This window comes from Anguilla anguilla, chromosome 5 (assembly GCF_013347855.1).
Source record: "Anguilla anguilla isolate fAngAng1 chromosome 5, fAngAng1.pri, whole genome shotgun sequence".
Taxonomy (NCBI): domain Eukaryota; kingdom Metazoa; phylum Chordata; class Actinopteri; order Anguilliformes; family Anguillidae; genus Anguilla; species Anguilla anguilla.
Window position 1 is genome coordinate 17,871,698 of NC_049205.1, and position 20,167 is coordinate 17,891,864.

The window sequence follows — 20,167 nt, forward strand, 5'->3', positions numbered from 1 at the left end:
ATAAGGTTGTAGACTTGATTCTAGATCGCCCATCTTTTTTTTTTTCACTGGGGAAAGCTAATGCGACTATTGATTATGCCTTGGAAACGCGAGGTGTGGACTCTTTAGCCAGTCAGTGACTTAAGCAAATCACTTAGTGCTGAAATAAATCAAGATGACACAGGGTGTTACTGCTGCCTTCCCAGCACTGCAGCTTGAAACCCGCTATAAAGAGTCTTCAAAAAAAGCACACGCACAACTCAAAGCCACTCTGAAAACTGTTCCTTTTATTCAGCTCCCCCCACCACAAACTTGACTTGCATAAAATTTCCACATCACACACACACAGAGAGAACACTCTTGAAGAAAGAAGATAAAATTCGCCTAACAAAACACTCTCTTCCCCCAGTTTGAACAAAAACACCAACAAAATAAAAATAAAACCAAAGTAGAGAACATTTTGCAGCAATTTCTTGCGCAGCATCATCTGGTGCTGCGCAAGACGAGGTCTTTCTGTGAAGGGGGGAGGTGTCATCCTTTGGTCCTCCGCTCCCATGTCTTCCCTTCGCTCATTGGCTGAGCAGAAGGAGGGGGCGGGGCACTGCGTGCTGGAGGCTGGGCTGCTGAGGGTTAAACTGTGGAATTAAACACACGGCAAGGGGGGCGGAGTTAAATCACACGGCAGGCGGGGGGGGGGGGGGTTAGCCTCAACCTCAGAAGAGCTCATGCATGTTTGTCTAAAAATGTCAAACTGTTAAGCACACTGCAGCTGCCTAAAGTAGCCTCATACTGTGTACATTTGAAATTTGTGTGTGCCAATGTAATGTCTGATGCGTTTGTGTGTGTATTTACTGGGTGTAGCTTGGCTAGTTAGCTTGTAAGCGCAGTGAGGTGCAGTAAGGCTAAGGCCTTGTAGCAGGTTACCATGACAACACTATCAGGCGACACAAGCCTCAGGGTCGGAATAACAACGTTATCCTTTGCTAGAGCCATTTTTTTTGCCTTTAGCCGACTGGTAATGTGTTCGCCTTAGGAGCCTTTGGGCGAGTGAGAGGTACGGGTGCAAATCTCGCTTCTCACTCCTTATTACCATGTACTCAGGCCAGTATTTTTGCGCGTGTACACGGACGTAACCATGGACGCAAGAACGTGTGTGCGTGTATATGTATGTGTGTGCGTGTTTTTGTGTGCGCATGCGCGCCCTCTCTACCTTCGCTGTCGCTGCTGGATTCGGAGTCGCTGCTGCCGGAGTAGGCTCCCAGCCCCGGCAGTATGCCCACGCAGACGGCGGCCGACGGCAGGTGGACCACGCCCGGCCGGGCGGCGCCCGCAGAGACGGGGCGCCTGCTCTCGCCTTCACTCGCCTCCTGCTCTGAGGACACAACAGACACGCAGATACAGTGACACAGCTCGCTTCACCCGGCCCTGACGGCCGGGCGGGGCCTCCTCCAGCGCAAAGTAGGAGGAGCTAACGCACGCTCACTGATGGGGACCAATCGCTGTGCGCCGCTGCGGAGACCGACGTCTTTGATTCGTTCTAACAGGTCTGCGACTGACAGTTCGCTGGAGCTTCAGCCATCACGGGGTTCACAAAACCTCAAGCTTCTCACACTGGTGTCATTTCCCACATCCAAATTTTCCTGTTGTTATTATAGCTAAATCTGGTTACTAAATTGTATTTTATATACCTTTTAAATGTTACTAAAGGAACTCCGGGCTGCTGAACCTGAAAGGTACCATGCAAATGTATTATAAATTATTATAGTATATAACCATGAACACTAGCACCACATCCAGCAACAGCATACACCATTTACACAACACTTGTCTATCCAGCAAATACTTAAAGTTTGTGTATTTGTATAGTCCGGTAGTTTGCATTTAACCGATAGCCACTCTAGTCATTAATATAATGAGCGTTGCTGTTATATTGCATTACAGTGTGGATGTTGAAGTGCCTGTGCTAGTGTTACTGTAGTTTTACTCCCACAGCAGTAGTGTCAGTTTTGTGTGACGGCTAATAAATATCTGAGCATGAGTGTACGGTTTTAGAAAAGTACCCAATGCATGATAGGCGCCCCACTGCCCCGCCTCCTCAGACCTCTGACTCCGCCCCCTACAACCCACCTGTTCGGTTAACGATCACCTCGGTCCCCTCCTGCTTCTGTTTCTTGGAGCTGTCTGACGACTGTGAGGAGCTTCAGTTGAGCGAGAGGGAGGGAAGGAGAGGAAGAGAGGAGAGAGAAGGGAGGAAGGGATGCAGACAATAAAAATATTAATATTTATTTCATTGTATTATTGTTGCCATTTTTATTTAGTTTTGTTATCATGTTCCATATTTTTCCAATTATCGTGCATTTATGTTTACTGCTTTGAAAACATTGTTTCACCGTGAACAGCTGTGCCAATAAAGCATATGTGAATTTTAATTTGAAAGGGGAGAGAATGGAGGCCACCGTAGTGGCTCTACAGTTGCATCCAAAAACCATCAACTTGCATCTTTTAATTCCTCACCGGACCTACAGTACTGTGCAAAAGTCTTAGGCACCTGTAAAAAAAAAAAAAATGCTGTACAGCTAAGATGCTTTCAAAAATAATTAAATGAAAGGTTATAAATATCGAAAAAATAATATAAAGAGCAATAAATAATTATATTTATAAATAAAATCAATGTTTGGTGTGACCACCCTTCGCCTTTAAAACTACATCAATTCTCTTAGGTACACTGTCCTGCAGTTTTATAAGAAAATCGGCTGGTAGGTTGTTCCAAGCATTTTGGAGAACTTGCCACAGTTCTTCTGCAGACTTTGGCTGTTTCACTTGCTTCTGTCTCTCCAGGTAATCCCAGAGACCCTTGATCAAGTTTTTATCTGGAAAGTAGTCTGTTACTTAAAATATTACTTTATTTAACAAAATCCAAAAATGTATCTGTAAAATTTCATTTTTTGGAAAATTCATGTTTGGAAATCTCAAATTTGGTCTTTTCTACTGACACATTAATGCAGAAAACAAAAAATAAACATCTAAGACCAAATATATACTATATATTATATTTAAAAATCTAGGGTGCCTAAGACTTTTGCACAGCACTGCATGTAGTATGGACAAGGTCAAGCAACGTGGTAGAAACATCTCCTAGTCAACAACAATCAAGATCAGAGAAGTGAGGGATGGAAGGATGGAGGGACAGAGGGAGGCAGGGGGGATGCTGATTTTGGGCGGGGCCCTTATCTGCAGCAGAAGGGGGCGGGCCTCACCTGCGTCTTTTCACCGCCCCGGCTAGCAGGTGAGCCTGGGACAGGTGGCTCTTGTGTTCGGTCGGTTTGGGGGCCGCCCGCTTTTCCGGCTCCTTCCGGCTCTCGCTGTGGGCCGTGAGCCTGCTCCGGGCGTTGTGAGGAGGCGGGGTTAAGGGGAGGACCACAGAAAGGGCAGCACAGACACGACGCCGCTCGGACACAACCGCACTCCGAATAGCACACCTATACTCGCACGTACTCCAAAAGAAGGGTCCCCATTATCCTACCACTCACAAAAGTGTTCGCCTCAGAAAGCTGACACAATCACCCTGAACCACCAATTACCCTCCACTAAACCAGAACTAACAATTACCCTCCACTAAACCAGAACCACCAATCAGCTGCCGCAAATTCAGAGCCATCCTAATCCAAAAACACCCGTCCCTCTCCACTAAACCACAACCACCGATCCAATCCTCCTTACTAATTTATTGGTATTTATTTATTTGACAGGGACAATACACATTGATCAACATCACTATTCTGTGATGTAAATGTGCCAGATTTAGCTAGATCGCTAATTTCCATCTGTTGTCCCTGGGCAGGCTGATGTCAACACATTAATAACAAGCAGACCAGACTAGAAGCCATAGTACAACATTGAAAGCACATAAAAACAGACACACAGAGCTTGTAAGCAGGCATGAGCAACACAGAAGCAGGCACATGCAAAGGACCAGAACCATTCATTTTCCAAGTGTCTCCCTCTGTTTTCGGACAACTTCTGGGCACACGGTGATACGCGACTCAGAAGAGAGCGAGGCAGACAAACGGGAGATAAAAAAAAAAAAAAACTACGGCTCACTGCTGCAAGCCCGCGCCAAGATTACTAACCTTCCCTGCCCGTCGTCGCAGACAGCCTGTCCGTGAGGTGTAGTTGCCGTGACAACGTCTGCTCCTAGTTATGTACAAATGGACGCAGATACGGACTGTGCATAGACGTGTATATAAAGGGCTATATTTACATGGGGCTTTAATTCCTATACGGATCACCAGATATGGATGTAAATACCCTCAAATTAAAACAGACAGTCTGCACTTGAACCTCATATTCATCATTTTATTTCACATGCAATGTGCTGGAGTACAGAGCCAAAACATTTTCGCTGCCCTGATACTCCCGTATTTAGCTGTCCGAGTCCATCTGGACAGGCGACTGAAAAACTGCCTAAATATTAATGTACATGTAGGCTTGTGTGGTGTGAGAAGGGTTGACAACCCCAATCCCCCCCCCCCCCCCCCCCCCCCCCCCCCCCCCCCATCCATCAGGACATTACACTGGTCCAGGCAGAGGGCCGGTCAGAGAGCGGGAGGTGTGGTCATAAATTGCGAGTCTCCAGGGAACCATTCTTTGCAGGCGCAGGCAGAGAGCAGTTAAATCAGAGGGAAGGTCTCTCTCCGCCTGTACGGGAACTGCTGTGCTGCCACGCCTGGAGATCTGGGCTCCATCAAAGCTCTTTCAGTGAGAATTAGAATAAGATCTGGGGAACCATACGCTGGCTATTTATACAAAAAAAAATCTTGTAAAAAGAGGGCTAATTAATTAGTTCTAATTCTGTACATTTTCCCCCTCCTTAGGTAATTGCTCTGAGTCTCCGGGGCGGCGGGGCATCGTACGGCTCTTCATGACTCAATCAGTTCCTATAGTAACGGCGGAACCCTCCGGGTCCCAGAGCAGGCGGAGACGAGAGAGTCTGTTCGCATCCTTACAGTATGAGAGTATGAGACTGAGGGGAGGGGGTGGAGCAACAGTCAGAGGGAGGGAAAGGAGGAGAAAGAGGAGGAAGACTGAGAAAGGGTGGGGAAAGGAATGAGATGAGAGCGAGGGAAAGAGAAATGGGAGAAAGAAAAACTGAAAGCAAGAATGGAAAATGACTGAGAGAGAGACAGAGGGTGTTTGCTTTACCCACTTAATTTTCTCTGGGCTCTGGCTGTACCCCATGCCTGCACTCTGCGCTGATATGCCCTACTCTAGGGGGTGGAGTTATCATCTCCAGTTTAATTCTAGCAGGTGACAGGCTAATGCTAATTATACTGACTGTCCCATCTTCCTCTGTAAACACAACAAATAAACACATTGCCCCAAAAAGCACAGGTGGGAGCACTGAACAAACAGGCATGAGTCACGCGGACCATGCTAATCTGGGCACACCCTTCCCAGAATGCAAGTGTGAAACATCACGCAGGACTGCTTTCCACCCCTCCTATGGAGCCGAACAAGAACAAACCGGCACGAAGCCTCTTCTGCTACGATCCCGCCGTAGCGAGGCTGGCGACAGCCGACTGGAAAAAAGCTGTTCCGCCCACTGCCGGGGCTCGGCCAATCGGGCGGCAGCGAGAGGCGCTGCGCTTTTTCGACAGCGGCAAAATGGCCAAGGGCGCTCTTCAGTGGCTCTTCAGCGGCTCCCGTCAGCGCGAAAGCGCAGACTGATGAATAAAGGAACCGGCAAATTAACGTGTGAACGGTCCGCGGGGGTGCGAACGCGCTGGCGAACGGGCCCTCCTGCGCCCCGCCGATTCACTCGGCGCGCCCGCGCGCGGACGGCCCGGCTGACGACGAACGAACGAGCGAGCGAGCGAAATTAAACGAATTAATGAGCCCCCGCGTGCGCTGCGTGGCTCCTCCCCACTGCGCCCGCATCCCATGCCGAATGCCGAGAGAGAGAGATTTTGTCGCGCGTGTAAAATTCGCATTTTAAACACAGATTAAATTTGATTACGTTTTCAGGTACTAGTGAGGACCTGAAGAATTCTCCCCTCTGTTTTTATCGCGCATTCACTTTAATCAACTCAGCATTCCGAAGGCAATTCTCCTCCTCTCACTGTGACAAAGAATGAAGCCTCTCTGAATTCTTTGTTGATTGAATGTGAATGAGCGAATGCCTGAATGGACGCAACGAATGAGCGAATGAAGGCGATGAGGACTGGAAGAGAGCGGAAGGATATTCTGTACTCCTTCAGCTCCTGCATCTCCTCGTCTCTCCGCTGCTTCTCCACCAGAGACTGCTGCCTGGAGACCTCGTCCAGGAAGTGGCTCTCATCCTCGTCCAGACCCTTCACCATGTTTTCTGCGCAGTGATAAAAAAAAAAATAACGACAATTAAAAAGCAGAAAAACGAACCAGGTTAACCAGCCGCTCCAGCGCTTCGCTGTGGAGACGGTGTACCGCGAAATCTACAGCGAGGCTGACTATTTTGGCAACAGGAGCACCTCACTTGTCAGACTCCTAATGAGAGATCGAGGGACTGGAATGAAGACAACGGCTGCCGTTGCCAATCGCTGTTCTGAGGCATCAGGACCTATTAAGATGCGTCAAAAACTGCAACTGCTTTGAGTTCTCCGCCTGCACAGGAATCAGCACTCCTTCAACTAGCGAAAAAAAATTTTTAAATGCACATTTTAAGACACATAATTTGTTTACACGCATGAATCACACTAGTGCACTGTTTCATTAATAAAGTACGGAAAATATTAGACCCGCATTTTCGTCATCATAAAAAAAGAATCTGTTCCCCAGAAAATGGTAGTTGAAGGACCCTGCAGGGGATACAGACGCACATGTATGGAGAGCTGAAAGCAAAGAAATGGGGGGATGGGGGGGGGGGGTGGTCACCAGGGAGACAGGGAGGCTGCTGTAACCAAGCCAGACTCCAGTCATCGCTCACAGGAACAGACCTGTTGCTGATCTAGAGGCAGCCACAGACCCCATCTGTTCTCTCCGTCTCACACACACGCACAAACACACACACACGCACGCACGGACACCCAACAAAACACACACCCACGCAAAGCCACCCCCACACACATGCATGCACCAACGCAATACACACACACACCCACGCACAAAGCCACCCACGCGCCCACACACACACACACACAGATAGACATAGACACAACCAGCCCTCTGCAGTATACACACACACACAAACACACACAGACACGCACGCATGCACACACACACACTCTTCAGGCCCTACTGTCACGCCACTGTCTCCACACTCTGGAGCTGAGGTGTGCAGTGGGCGTGATAGAGAAGGTGTCATTCTGAGTGTGACTGAGTCCAGTCTGTGTCTCACAAGTGAGAGAGAGGGTGAGAGTGAGGGAGAGAGAGAGAGGGTGAGAGAGAGGGAGGGAGTGAGAGAGAGGGTGAGGGAGAGAGGAAGGGGAGATAAGGGTAGAGAAGGAGAGAGAGACTTACTGAATTTGAACTGCTCCTCATACTCTTCCTGCTTCTTGTCTTTCTGCTCCTGAAGTCGCTCAAACAGAGACCTGGCATCATACTCCTCCTCTGGAGCCTCTGCACAGGGGGACCACATTCAGGGACGCACACAAACAGCAAAGGTTATAACGGACAAACAGAAGGTAGTAAAGGCTTTTCTGGACGGGTTTTCATAGGGGTAGGACAGTGGTTTGAGATCAGGCATTCATATAGAGGGGGTCTAACCTTCGGGGTCCTCAGGTTTCCTGACTTTCTCCCACTCCTCCTGCCTCTTCTTCCTCTTCTCCTCGATCTCCGACTCTGACACAAACTTGCGGCCAAAGTCCACACCCCCCGCTTCAGCCATCACAGCACCTGGCAGACATGAAAGACGCATGTGTACACACGCACACACGAACGCAGGCACATAGACACATACACGCAAGCACACACACATGCACACGTACACACATACACATACACACGCACGCGAGCACACATACACACACACACACACGCACACGTACACACATACACATACACACGCAAGCACACATACACACACGCACACATACACACACCTGTACACACACACACTGGTACTTCATCTCTCTCTGCAAAATGGCAACTCTACACTAGGTCTCCGATCTTAGCCAAGAAAGGTCAGGGAAGATTCAGGCTTTTGTTCCAACAATGAAGCTCTTGATTCGACTAACCAGGGTTAGCAAAAGACCATGATTAGAGGGTTAGCTGATTCAGGTTTTTTAGTGCCAGGCTCAAGCCAAAGCTTGCAGCTACACCAGCACATTGCAGGAGAGACCCCTGGCAACTCCATGCCACTTAAGAGAGGAACAGAGAGCATCTACAAACTCTTAAGTTACAGCTATCAGTGTAACTGCAGACCCTACATTAACAGATGCAATACATCATGACATCCGTACAAACGCAGCTGTTTCTCAATTTGCCTTCCTCAAATCACTTGTCTTCAGTTATAAATGGCTGTATGGGGACCGCATGAGAACTGCCCTTTGAAACAAGTGTGCAATAACTGCCCTAGAGGCAACTCTCCACTCCGAATTAACAGGTGGGACTGGAATCTTGGGCGTTTCTGAGTTGAGCTGGAGAAACACACTCACTGGAGTCAAGCCGATGAGAACGACTGGGTGCTGTTCATGAGGTCCGCTGTCCTATGCAGAATCTGGGCGTCCTGTCCGGGTGAGAAAGGGGGCGAGATCAGAGACAAGACATCGAGAGTTTGCTCGCCAGTTTGAGAGTGGAGCGGTAACTAATCCATTCAGCCCACCTAATAGTTCCCATTTAACAGGCTTAAAAATCTTGTTCCTTCACCATACAAATCGCTGTACAAATCGCAGAGGCTCTATCATTTAGAGAGAAGAATAATGAATTGTGTTACATCCAAGGGCGCAATGTTGTTTATTCTTCTTATAATAATAATAATAATGATAATTAGTCGTAGTCCTTAGTCTTTTTATTTGCTTTGCAAGGTTGTAAGTATGTAAATATTGCAAATGACTCACCCTTTAACTTTAAATAAGGAAGCTGTAGTAGGGAGTCGGGAGCAATTTCTTTTGAATGTTTCGTTTTCTTCCGTGCTTGGTTAGGGAGGAAGCTGGGTTACATTTTTGTTGTTATTGTGCGCTTTTGGTTTGTTAGGGTTTTTTTTATTTATTCCTTCCTCAATAGGTTGCGGTGCTTTGTTTGTTTTGGCCTACCCCCTCCCATAGACCTGAATTGCTTCTCTTTTCTGTTTATTAAATAAAAATGTTAAGTTTTTTATACAAATTTTGTTGGTCTGGTCGGTGCTGGGACGGGAGAGGGAATTCACACCTACACTTTTTATGTTGCGCCCCTAACTTAGACTGTGGGAGTAACAATTGACTTGCATTATTTTCATTTTATAGAACTAAATTACAGTTGTATTCATGGCACAAAAGGTCTTTGTTGTTAGAGAGATAACTAAAAATGAAATCAATAAACCTGATCCTTCCCGCTCGCTCTGCTCTCCACGCCCACTAACGGGGGTCCTGACAGTTCAGCAGGTCCAGGATTGTTGCAGCATATGCGGCAAACAGGCTCCGCGTTCAACGCCGGCGGTGTACAGATTCCCCGCTCCTTCCCTCCCACTACCGCCCCCGTGCACGCTAAAGTCTCTCGAATGCCCTCAGGCCGAGGCTATGAACCACATCTCTTGCGCGCTGGGACACTGCAATCGACAGATGCGCCTGCAATCAATTGTTCCAGCAAAAGTTCTTGAAGCCCACCACAACTGCAAATACTCCGGTGTATCGTCAAAGCAAACACACATATTGTATGGAAGATGGTCATTATGAGGCAATATAACCTACCCTGTCCCAGCATCAGTCTCAGAATACTCCATACAATCTAAAGGTGTATGTCGCCATCTCCTGACTCATTTAGGAAATGCATAACAGAAATAAACGTTCGCTTTTAGCTGTACATGGGGGGAAAGTACCAGCTGTTGTAAAATTATGTACATATAGTAATCGCGAAACAGATTATCTTTATGTATAGATAAAATGAACACCTGTGCCTGGTGGCAATGCACTAAACGTCCACAGGATTAGTAGTCAACTCTCAGTGAGTAATAACAATAATAACCATGTTTATATGAAATAGGCTAAACTCCTAACAGCACTGTAGTCACAGTTCTTTGAATTTGAATACGTTTTCGAACTTTGGTAGGTTAAACTAAGATTTACAAGCCAATACATATATTCCAATGGATTTTTATGAGAAATTGGTTTCAGTTTCATGTTAAGACGACGCAAATTCTCATAAAATCCATTGGAGACGACGAGTATTATTAGCTTTAAAATTTTTGTTATCATCAAACAAATATGTCAATCTGATGTCGTTACTGACCAGAGAACTGGACATCTGTGCTAGATAATTATATAGCTAGAAGAATAACTTAATTTAAAAAAATACAATTTATAAAGCTATCCAAAAAATAATAACACGGTGGGATTACCGAGCTATCTAGCTAGATGTTGTCAATTGCATAAGGCACAAGAAAACAGATCAGCGATCGATCTCTACCCTGCAAAACCACCTGAATCGTAAAATTCTGTATCGACTGTAGATAACTGGGCCAATAGTGTGTGTGCATTTTTGACAGCTAGCAATATTCCTATATTGACAAGCAAGTAGAAGTAGCTAGCTAACATAATCTGAATGGCCCACTCCTGCCTAGTGGCTAGCTGCAAGCTACTTGACTGCCTTGCCAAATCGCTCATCTTGGGCCCACGACAATATTTCTAGAACACCTTGACCCAAGATAAATTAATTATCTAGTTAGCTATTAACTGGTTACTGAAAAGCAAACACCATTTTGATGTTGTGTAAATTAGCTAACGTTAGCTAGGTCGGTATTAACCAGTGTTAGTCTAGCTGCGTTCTTGCAACGAGGTAGCTACAAACCATTAGCAAGCTACAGTAGCTAGCTAACTTAATAGACAGTCAAACACATTAGAAAATAGTGACCAGGTCTATTTCCTAAATGCTAATCAAAGCAGTTATTGCATTCAATCGTAAAGTGCAAATATTGTATTATATCACTCATAAATAACAGCTGTGTTGCTAATCCTAGACAAAAAAATACATTAAACATCAGCTTTACCTGATCCAAGTAGCCTTGTGTCACTGTGAACACTGTCCGTTTCTTCCTGTCATTTTGTGAAGTATTGTGGGAAATGTAGTGTTGGGCCAAAAACAACAACAACAACGACAACAACAACAACAATAATAATAATAATAATAATGATGATAATAATAATAATAATAATAATAATAATAATAATAATAATAATAATAATAATAAGCTGCACAAAATTATGCACGTGTGAAAACTGACATCCGCAATATGGAACTGTATGATTCAACTGCAGGTTTGGTTTAAAGCTCTAGACCACACAACTGCATACCACCTGGAACAGCTAATCCTAATTTCACCATAGTTTTGTTGTTCCAGTTGTAATGCAGTTCTGAGGTGTAGGCGTTTAAAGCTGAGATTTAAACCCCGGCTAATCACATTACAAATGACGGCCAAAATGGATAGGCCTATGTTTTAGACATTGACGGTTGAGGTTTGTATTTTCATTCTCTGCAAATGTTCTCGTGTTTAAGTTGTACTGCAGTCATTCAAAAGCAGTCTGGGATCTGAACAGGATGTTGTACTTTTTTTTTCATACCCATTGTATTTTCCAACTTACGTGCTACAGGTACATGCCAAGCTACCCGGGTCCCTGTCCAGACTTGATATGCAATGACTATATATTAATTTGGGAAAATATTTCTAAATATAAAATCGTTTTTTAACAAAAAAAAAACAACTTTTTAAAATTTTGCTGGGGGTCCCTGGATACCTTTGAACCTGGGTGGGGGTCTATGGAGAAGAAAATGATGAAAGCCGCTGCTCTTGAGTAATCTGTGTGTTAATATTCCAGACGCCTTGACGGAAGATTCCGTTCAAAGATGGCTGTACTTAATAAAGTTTGAAATGGGAACCTCTTTCTATTATCTGCGTGGTTGTGAAGTGCTTCTCAATGTGTGCACTTTGAACTCAATTCAGACCGAACGATCCAAAATGATCTGCTTGTTTACGTAGGCTGCATTACATATAGACCATTTATCTTAATATAGTCAGGAAAGATTGATACGAGACGAAGATTGTTCGTTTACCAGATCCATTCATTTTATGTTTAAAGATTAGTGGATAAACATGTGCTTACTGTGAACTGAAGACTTAGCCGCGCCCAACGCTGGAATAGTTTTATGACTGTCTTGTTGCTATGTAGCTGTAAATGATGACCCCGTTAGTGCTGGCATGCATGAACCTATTTTTATACAGTCTATGGCATGAACTCAAGTTTCGTCTTTTTTTTCTTGATGGGTTCAAGTAAGATGGTCCTATGTTCGTGCTTAGAGGGGCACTTCCGCCCCATGCGCTGCAAAACATCAAACCGTTTCCTTGAAAGAAACGATTGCCTCTCGAGGAAGCACCTATTTTGGGAAGCACACGGTGCTGTTTCAGAACATTTCAGAATTTTTCTGTGAGTTAGGTCTGCAGTAAGCCCATGTGTACATGCTGCTCTGGGCACAAATGTGCTTCACGACACTGGCACTTTCGCACGACTCCACAAAACAACCACAGCTTCCATAACAAACCTTGGCATTCATTACATACGTTGTTGATTTTGTGCTTCAGGGTAATTATGCAATTAGAATTTTTTTCTAGAAGCTAGTCTTATTAATTTACAGTTGCCTCCATAGTAGCAGAACAACCAGGCCTGTTCTCAGAATGAGTATACTGACTGACATCTCGTGTGGTAGTAGCCAAATCAGGTAATGGGGACCATTTCAAATCACACATTTTGTAGGTCTGCTTGTAAGCATTTCTTATTGTGCAACACAAATTCTTAAAAAATTATTTTAAACCACGCTGCACTTCAACACACCAAACAGTTCAAAATAGGCAGATATTAATATTCGTCAAACAGCAGAGGGAGAAGGGCAGGTGGGCTTTAGCCACACTCCGCCCGGTAGAGTGAGAGCACCTATTATCGACCACCTTCGTTCGACAGACAGGAAAACGTAAACTGATTTGCAACTATATAGGAAGTTGCAAGGAAAAATGTAGGAAAAATGTCCTTGTTATCCCCTGGTGGTTATTTTTTCAGTAGGCTACTTTCGCGATTTCTTTCTGTTCCGGCAAATAAGTCAGAGGTGGTCCTAAGGCAAGCCGTTTTAACATTTAACCGAACCACGCTCCTATCTGTAGATATCTGTAACAGCATTTCTCCTAGTCAAAATTGTATTCTCACTAGTCAGAATGGTAATTAGAGATATCTGCAATGACATTCTCACTAGTAGAAATTGTATTTCAAGATATCTAAAACTTTATTTTATTTAAGCTAAATAGCGGTTTAACGAAACAGTTATTTTAGCAACTTGCTGTTCCCGGCTCATTTCTCTGGTATCGTGAGGGCATTTTGGAATAAAGTATTGAAAACAAATTATGTAACATGTATCACAAGAAATTAATTCACTGCAATCATGTGATGAAGGTGATACAACCTTTAGGGTGGGGATGAATAATTGTGGACGCTGGAGTTACAGAAATGATAAGTCTTCAAACTCTGAGGAGATAACACCACTAAGATACTTTCGGGTTTTCACTGAAACTGAGACTTTGAATGAACTAAATAGAGTACCTACATGGCAACTATATGAAAAATAGCCTGACTTGAGTGCATGTGGTCACACCAAAGCTGTGAGTTGCTCTGTGGAATTGGAGCGACAGCGTGTAGGCTATGTAAAAGCACACTCCAAGGAGAAGGGAGTTATGCTCTCACAACTGAAAGACTTTCAAAATGCAGTTGTCAGTTAAATTCCATTTTATTTGAATTGCAATTTTTACAGACAGTTGGCACCAGGCCTGAACCCCCAAGACAATGAGCAAGTAAGATCACCAGTGGAATGAAAAACACTCAAAACTGGCGAGAAAAAACTCCCCAATGGGAAGAAATCTCGGGAGGAACCCGGTTGTAGAGGGGGAGCCCATCCTCCGCTGGCTGGCCTGGTGTCAACTGTAAAGATAGGCTGACAGGTAATGGAGAACGGCTGCTGCCTGCAGAGATGCAATCAAGTGGTCACACTATGCCACAGATCCCCAATGCCTCAGACATCTTAGCGATGACAAGGAACTGGAGGAAGTCCAGGGAGGCGTAGTCCGACAGCGTCCCACGTGGCGGAGTGGCGATGCCATGCACCCTGTGACAAAGGACAAGGTTTGGGAGGGATTGATAGAGAGATGTGGGTGGGCATGAGTGTCTCCTGTGTGAGAATGGGAGTGATAGACAGGTAGAAACAAACATAGCATCTGCACAACAGAAGTCATATGGACAGCTCTTAATTTAGCCTGGCTTACCTAGTCTCTAAACTGACCACATCTACCCCCCTAGACTGGGCTGCTGGTGAATCCCAGACTCCTGTTCACCTTGCTGGAACATCTTCCAGGCCCAAGTTCATAAGAGCAGATCTAGTTCACCACTCCCAACTCATTTATGAATATGGATGTGTGTATGAACCAGTGACTTCTTCTAACTAAGATAACATACATTTAACAGCATACACAGAAACTATATTAGGCTATTCCTACTGGACTTGTGTATCATTATCAATATGTGTTGTTAGAACATAACTAAAGCTGTCTTATTATAACCCAAGTATCAAACTAAGCACTATTTATTTTGGAGCAATTCAATACAATTTTCGAGACTCTTCCCTCACCATCTTCTCCATCGTTTAATGCTTCTTGTGCTGTTTTGTGGCGACTTGACTTCTTTTTGCTCCTCAATGAGTTCAGATAAGTCCAGAGAGCTGGTGATAGATTCCAGTGTCCTGGTAGCTCTGCTGGATCGCCCAGGACCAAATTCATAACTGTAGGCTAGTGGTGATCTGGGATCAAGTTCTAGCCCACTTTGCCTTTTTTGCCCTAATCAATGGTTAAGGCCAGGCTATGGGCCAAGGAAAACCGATCCCAAATCACCACTCCTAGAGGATGAATATGGCCCATGGCTGTTGTCCATTGCCATAAATGAATACTGCAAAAGATTAAAAGAATAAAGATCCGACTCAGTGAGATCAAACCGAAAGAATCATCTGGGAGCATAATTCCTTCACAGAATAATGGATGTGTGTACGAAGCAGTGACTTCTTCTTGCTAAGATAACATACATTTAACAGCATACACATAAACTATATTAGGCAATTCCTACTGGACTTGTTGTTAGAACATAGCTAACTAAAGCTGTCTTATTATAATAACCCAAGTATCAAACTAAGCAATATTTATTTTGGAGCAATTCAATACAATGAATAAATTAACAAGACAAATAACAAGAAAATAAATTTCAAGATACTTTTCTCCACAAGTCGCGAATATTGAGATCCCCCAATGCGTTTCAATTGACCGCGTTTCAATTGGTTAGCCAATCCTAAACTAACCAAAACTGCCCCGCATTATAGCCTAGGCCATGTTAATGCTTTCCACATGTCCTGTGTTTTACTGAATTACCTTTTGTAGCTTCGTGGTCCGAACACAATTATTGCAATTCAGAGAACAGCAAACCCAGACCCACTGAAATCCCAATTTAGCTAGATTTCATCACTTGCTGCATGCAAAGCGTTACGACATTTACAGCAAATGTCTTGTCCGCTAACCTGGGCTGAATGTAGGGCGTCCACATTGAAAGCCAGGTCATCGGCGGTAATAGCGGCTCCAAAGTCGATCAGTTTTACTTGGAAGGGCTGGCGGCGCTGATTCACGAGCATGATGTTTTCTGCTTGATGTCAGTTTGGCCAGGGCTGTGACCACCTGGAGAACAACCTTCCGGATGTCCCATATTTTAAACTTCATCAGCGCGTTGGCTTTCAGGAAGGCATCCAAGGTCTGGTCCATTACCTCTTCCACCAAGTAAATGTGAAACTCGTCCGCGAAAGCTTCGTAAAAGCAAACGATGTGGTAGATCGTAAGCATTCTCGCCCGTTAGAGCAGCGAGAAGTCGTGCTTCTTGAATGCATATCCTCGAGTCGAGTGAACACGGGACATTCTCTTCACGGCCACCATTTTCCGGTCGCTACGACGCTGGAGCCTGGCGACCTGGGCGAACATACCATGGCCTAAGCTCTCGACAGAATCGTACTTTGGTGTCTGAGGACAACATCCCGAAAGCTTTGTCCTGCCACAAAGAACATGAGTTTGTACAAGGTACAGTACTTGACCTGTTTTTTTTTTTGTGTGTGTTAAATTTATATATGAAATTTCAAACGTTTTGATGACGTAACAGACCATGCATTTTCCACATGGGACTTCTATTGCGTCACATTCTGGTAGTCATAACTATAAATGCATTCAATAAATAGAAATATTAAGCAAAAATATTCATAATAAATAAAATCAATAAAAATTGTGTAGCCTACCGCTTCATGGACTCCCGGATAATCCCAGATCCAGAATATAAATTAAAGCAGGGTGAAATTGATTCATCTGAATTTATCATCTAAACCAGAACTAGGTCCGCATTGGTGGAAAGGGGGTATCTGTGGTGGATACTCATCTTGAGAGGGAACCAATAATCATAAGATTATACTCACTTGAAGAATGCTGTCTGTTTTACCTGGATATTACGTGCTCTACAGCTAGATAATGATGCTGTGATCTGATGGGTGAAGGGACTTTTCATTCCTCCTGAAATACTCACCACTACCACTGTCGGCCCATGATGAAGAGCAGGAGCCATCATGAACGGATTTTTGCCTGAGGAATAACCGTCACTAACCGCCCCTCACTGGGCACGCATTTAGGCTCAGGTACAGTTCCAGCCTGCACGTGCCAAGTGGAGGCAATTACACATGATAAATTGATGAATCTGTCTTTATGTACTGGGCTGAAGGCAACTTTTGCGAATCACAGAAAACAAACTGATGGCCTGACTTTTAAGTACAGATTTATTTGTATTGTATGCAGACACCACATTCTCTTTAAAAAATAAAATTTTAACATGCCATTTGCAATGCTTATCATCTGTATGACTGGCTATTTATAGGAGCAGATGTTGCTCATCTGAGAACTGAGCCTGGGGGCTAAACACTTCAGCCCTGCAGAGGTTTGCTGGTCTTGTGCAGAGATTCTAAGACGTCATGGGTTTGGGTAATCAGGGTTCAGGACAATGTCAGAAATTGATTAGAAGGATGGCAGGTGTTGATTCGCTGAACTTTGTAGAATGGCAGGTGCTGATTGGCTGGCCTTGAGAGCATGGCAGTTGACCATTTGCTGAACTTGGGAGGACAGGAGAGGTGGAACCTCTGTAGTTAGGAGGATGAGAGGCACTGAGACGTACTCGGTTGGTTTTGGTTGTCGGATTCAGAACTGACGACCACAATCCTAGTCAATCGTCTACGAAGAGTCAAGGTCAGACGGAGAGGTCAGAACATCTGAAGGTACCTTAATGTAGACAGACATTCAAAATGTATGCATGCGTATGCGTGCTCCCTTCGGTTTCGTCATTGATAAAATACCAAATGGCACCACCTGCTGGAACACAGTGGAAAGTTAACATTTTGTAGGCCCTCTCTTTAAGATTTACAACGCTTCTCTGGCATTTAACCTATGCCATCAGATGCTGTGGGGTCATTTCACCTTTCATTAGAGATACCGTCGATTATAATTTATTGTCAGATTTCTCTGTAATTTGTCTTGTGTCACAAGCCGTACACCTTTTCACACGGAGGAACAGGAACACACTGATACTCTTAAGACAGACGGTACTAACACATTTGATTAATAATAGATTATAAAAGGCACACAGGTACCCATATAACCCATCTTAACTGCACTGGCCCACACTGCACCCTGCCCATAGCACATTGGCACAGTTACATTTCATTTCCCCAGCCCACAGCACTTCCCCATGTTCCCTGTGCTGCCCATGGAAAAGTGCGTGATGGAGAACTACACGCGGCCCTTCCAGCAACTGTGCGTTTAAGACTTACTGCATTAAGAGCTTCTGGTCCTGACGGCGCCGGCGGATGCAGCAGAAGATCGAAACGGCCAGAAATACTACCAGCACCACCACGATGATGATGATGAAGGTGTCGGATTCCAAAAGTTTCCTGAATTTTCCAAGAATTTTCTGAAATTGCCTGTAATTGGTGGTGATGTGAGGCTCTGAGCCGCCCATGGTCTAGGCCCTGCCCCCAAACGCGACCTGCAAGAAGGGAAAGGGCTAAAGCTCATCTATGAGCAGAAACTCCAGCACAACAATCAAACAACATCATCACACACTGATTGCTGTGTCAAGTGCAAATTAGGATTTGTACCATTTGTATTTATGTAAATAATTACATTTATGGGGGATGAGTATATTCATTTTGCGCTTTCATCTTTATGAAATGTCGGAGCAGGTGCTAAATGGATATGAGATTTAAAATAACCAAAAATGGCTAATGGCGCAGCGCTATCAGTGACTCACAGATGTAAACAAATCATGATTTGCTGAGCAAAATAATTTTCAGTGATTGACAACTTCATTGTCACCCCATCTTTCATGAAAACTCACTCTGACGACCAATGAACTGCGATAAACGAATAATATTAACAACAATAATTTTTACTTTTTTTTGTTTTGTTTTTACAAAATAAGAGGCCTGTCCTTATTACACACGTATTTTATGCTAATGTAGACAGCTTTTTAAATAATAAATGATCAATAGGCTACATGTTTTAATTGATTTGGGACCGTCAAAAACACTGCAGAACGTAGGCTACCTATTAGGATTGCAAGCTGTGTTTCCGTTTTCTCTGCTCTTACAATAACCGGAGGAAAGCTTATTATCCTGAAGATAATAGAACCAACATAAATAACCGGATTTTGTTTTGTTACGCAACAGGCTGTCCCCTGTATGACAAATTACGACGTAATAGTGTTTACCCGAGCGGATGACTTGGCTCTTACAACAAGGTAGCTAGGTTAACCCATGGTCGGATTAAATGGTTTCTGCTACCTGGGTAAATAGATTATTTTTGAGAATCACCAAGTTCGTCACAAAACTCATAATGCTATTTGCTAGCCAGCTAGATCATTTAAACATTTGTTTGACAAATAGCACCCTTGAAAGCATTTTACCTGATTATCTCCGCCAGGCGGAGCCTGGAGGGGATTATGCGTTTGGTCGCGCGTGTTTGTGCTTGTGTGTTTGTGTATCTGTCCGCAGATAATCTCTAACCGGCCGCTAGGGGCTGCAAGTGATCAACAAGTGCTTCGCCTGGCGGAGATCTGCACTCTACTGAGTGCACTCTTCTAGTTTGAATTAATTTCCATCATTGTCCATTGAAATGCATTGAGTGCTAACTCCTCACTCCTCCTAACCGGCCGGTAGGGGCCGCAAGTGATCAACAACTGCTTCCAAACGGACAGACAAGCCTGGCGGAGATCTGCATTCTACTGAGTGCACTCTTATAGTTGAAAATAAATTAGGCTAATTCCTAAAGCAGCTTCTGGTGTCTAATATGTAATTTTAAAATGACAAATTATAATTATGTCATGAAATGATGGACATTTGTGGAATAAAAGTTTCTTGTGGAAATGATTCTTGGCTAGACTAGGCGGGAAAACGTCCGCCATACGTTTACAGTTAGCAAAAGCTATAGCAGAACATTCCCACAACTTGCACGCGTTTACAAACCATGATTTCTAAAATGACTATCCAAAGACTAATAATCTTTAACTAAGTTATTTCTGTTTATCTGTATTACGATATCTTTACTGATGCTCCCCGATGTGAACAGTTAACTTTTTGAACTTCATTACGCACCCTGCTCTACGAACCCTCGTTCGCCATTCGAGTCGTCAGGCATCGGCAGAAAACGGAATTTACCGAAGGTGACGTCAGACGCTTCGCAAGTCCTGTGCGCTAGCTGCGAAGAGGCAACAAGACACATTTTTTTATTGACAAACGTTCAAAAATACAATGTGATACATTAAAACAATATCAAAGAAAAATTCTGTAAATATGTATAAGAGACAACTACAATAAGCACAAATGACACTGATAAACGGAAAGAGCAAAGGAAAGAGAAAAGAATAAAAAA

General features: G+C 44.2%; 1 protein-coding gene and 1 long non-coding RNA gene across 4 annotated transcripts; both read right to left on the reverse strand.

Moving 5' to 3' along the window:
* Positions 1 to 244: 244 nt before the first annotated feature.
* On the reverse strand, positions 245 to 11,263 carry psme3ip1 (proteasome activator subunit 3 interacting protein 1). 3 transcript variants are annotated; one of them, XM_035419939.1, is made up of 9 exons: positions 11,135 to 11,263; positions 8,610 to 8,680; positions 7,720 to 7,848; positions 7,474 to 7,572; positions 6,222 to 6,343; positions 3,237 to 3,367; positions 2,107 to 2,177; positions 1,190 to 1,351; positions 245 to 614 (listed from the first exon to the last, which is right to left on the reverse strand). In XM_035419939.1, the coding sequence occupies exons 3-9, from the start codon at positions 7,838 to 7,840 to the stop codon at positions 610 to 612; spliced, it is 711 nt and encodes a 236-aa protein (XP_035275830.1). In that variant the 5' UTR covers positions 7,841 to 7,848; positions 8,610 to 8,680; positions 11,135 to 11,263; the 3' UTR covers positions 245 to 609. The 3 variants fall into 3 exon arrangements, with proteins under 3 accessions (XP_035275830.1, XP_035275828.1, XP_035275829.1); XM_035419937.1 differs by having other exon boundaries at positions 3,237 to 3,370; positions 11,135 to 11,261; XM_035419938.1 differs by lacking the exon at positions 11,135 to 11,263 and adding an exon at positions 9,012 to 10,210 and having other exon boundaries at positions 3,237 to 3,370.
* Positions 11,264 to 17,384: 6,121 nt separating this feature from the next.
* Positions 17,385 to 19,958, reverse strand: LOC118228362. Its single transcript, XR_004765466.1, has 3 exons — positions 19,891 to 19,958; positions 18,070 to 18,284; positions 17,385 to 17,473 (listed from the first exon to the last, which is right to left on the reverse strand). It is a non-coding gene; the product is annotated as an uncharacterized LOC118228362 (long non-coding RNA).
* Between the last annotated feature and the right edge of the window lie 209 nt (positions 19,959 to 20,167).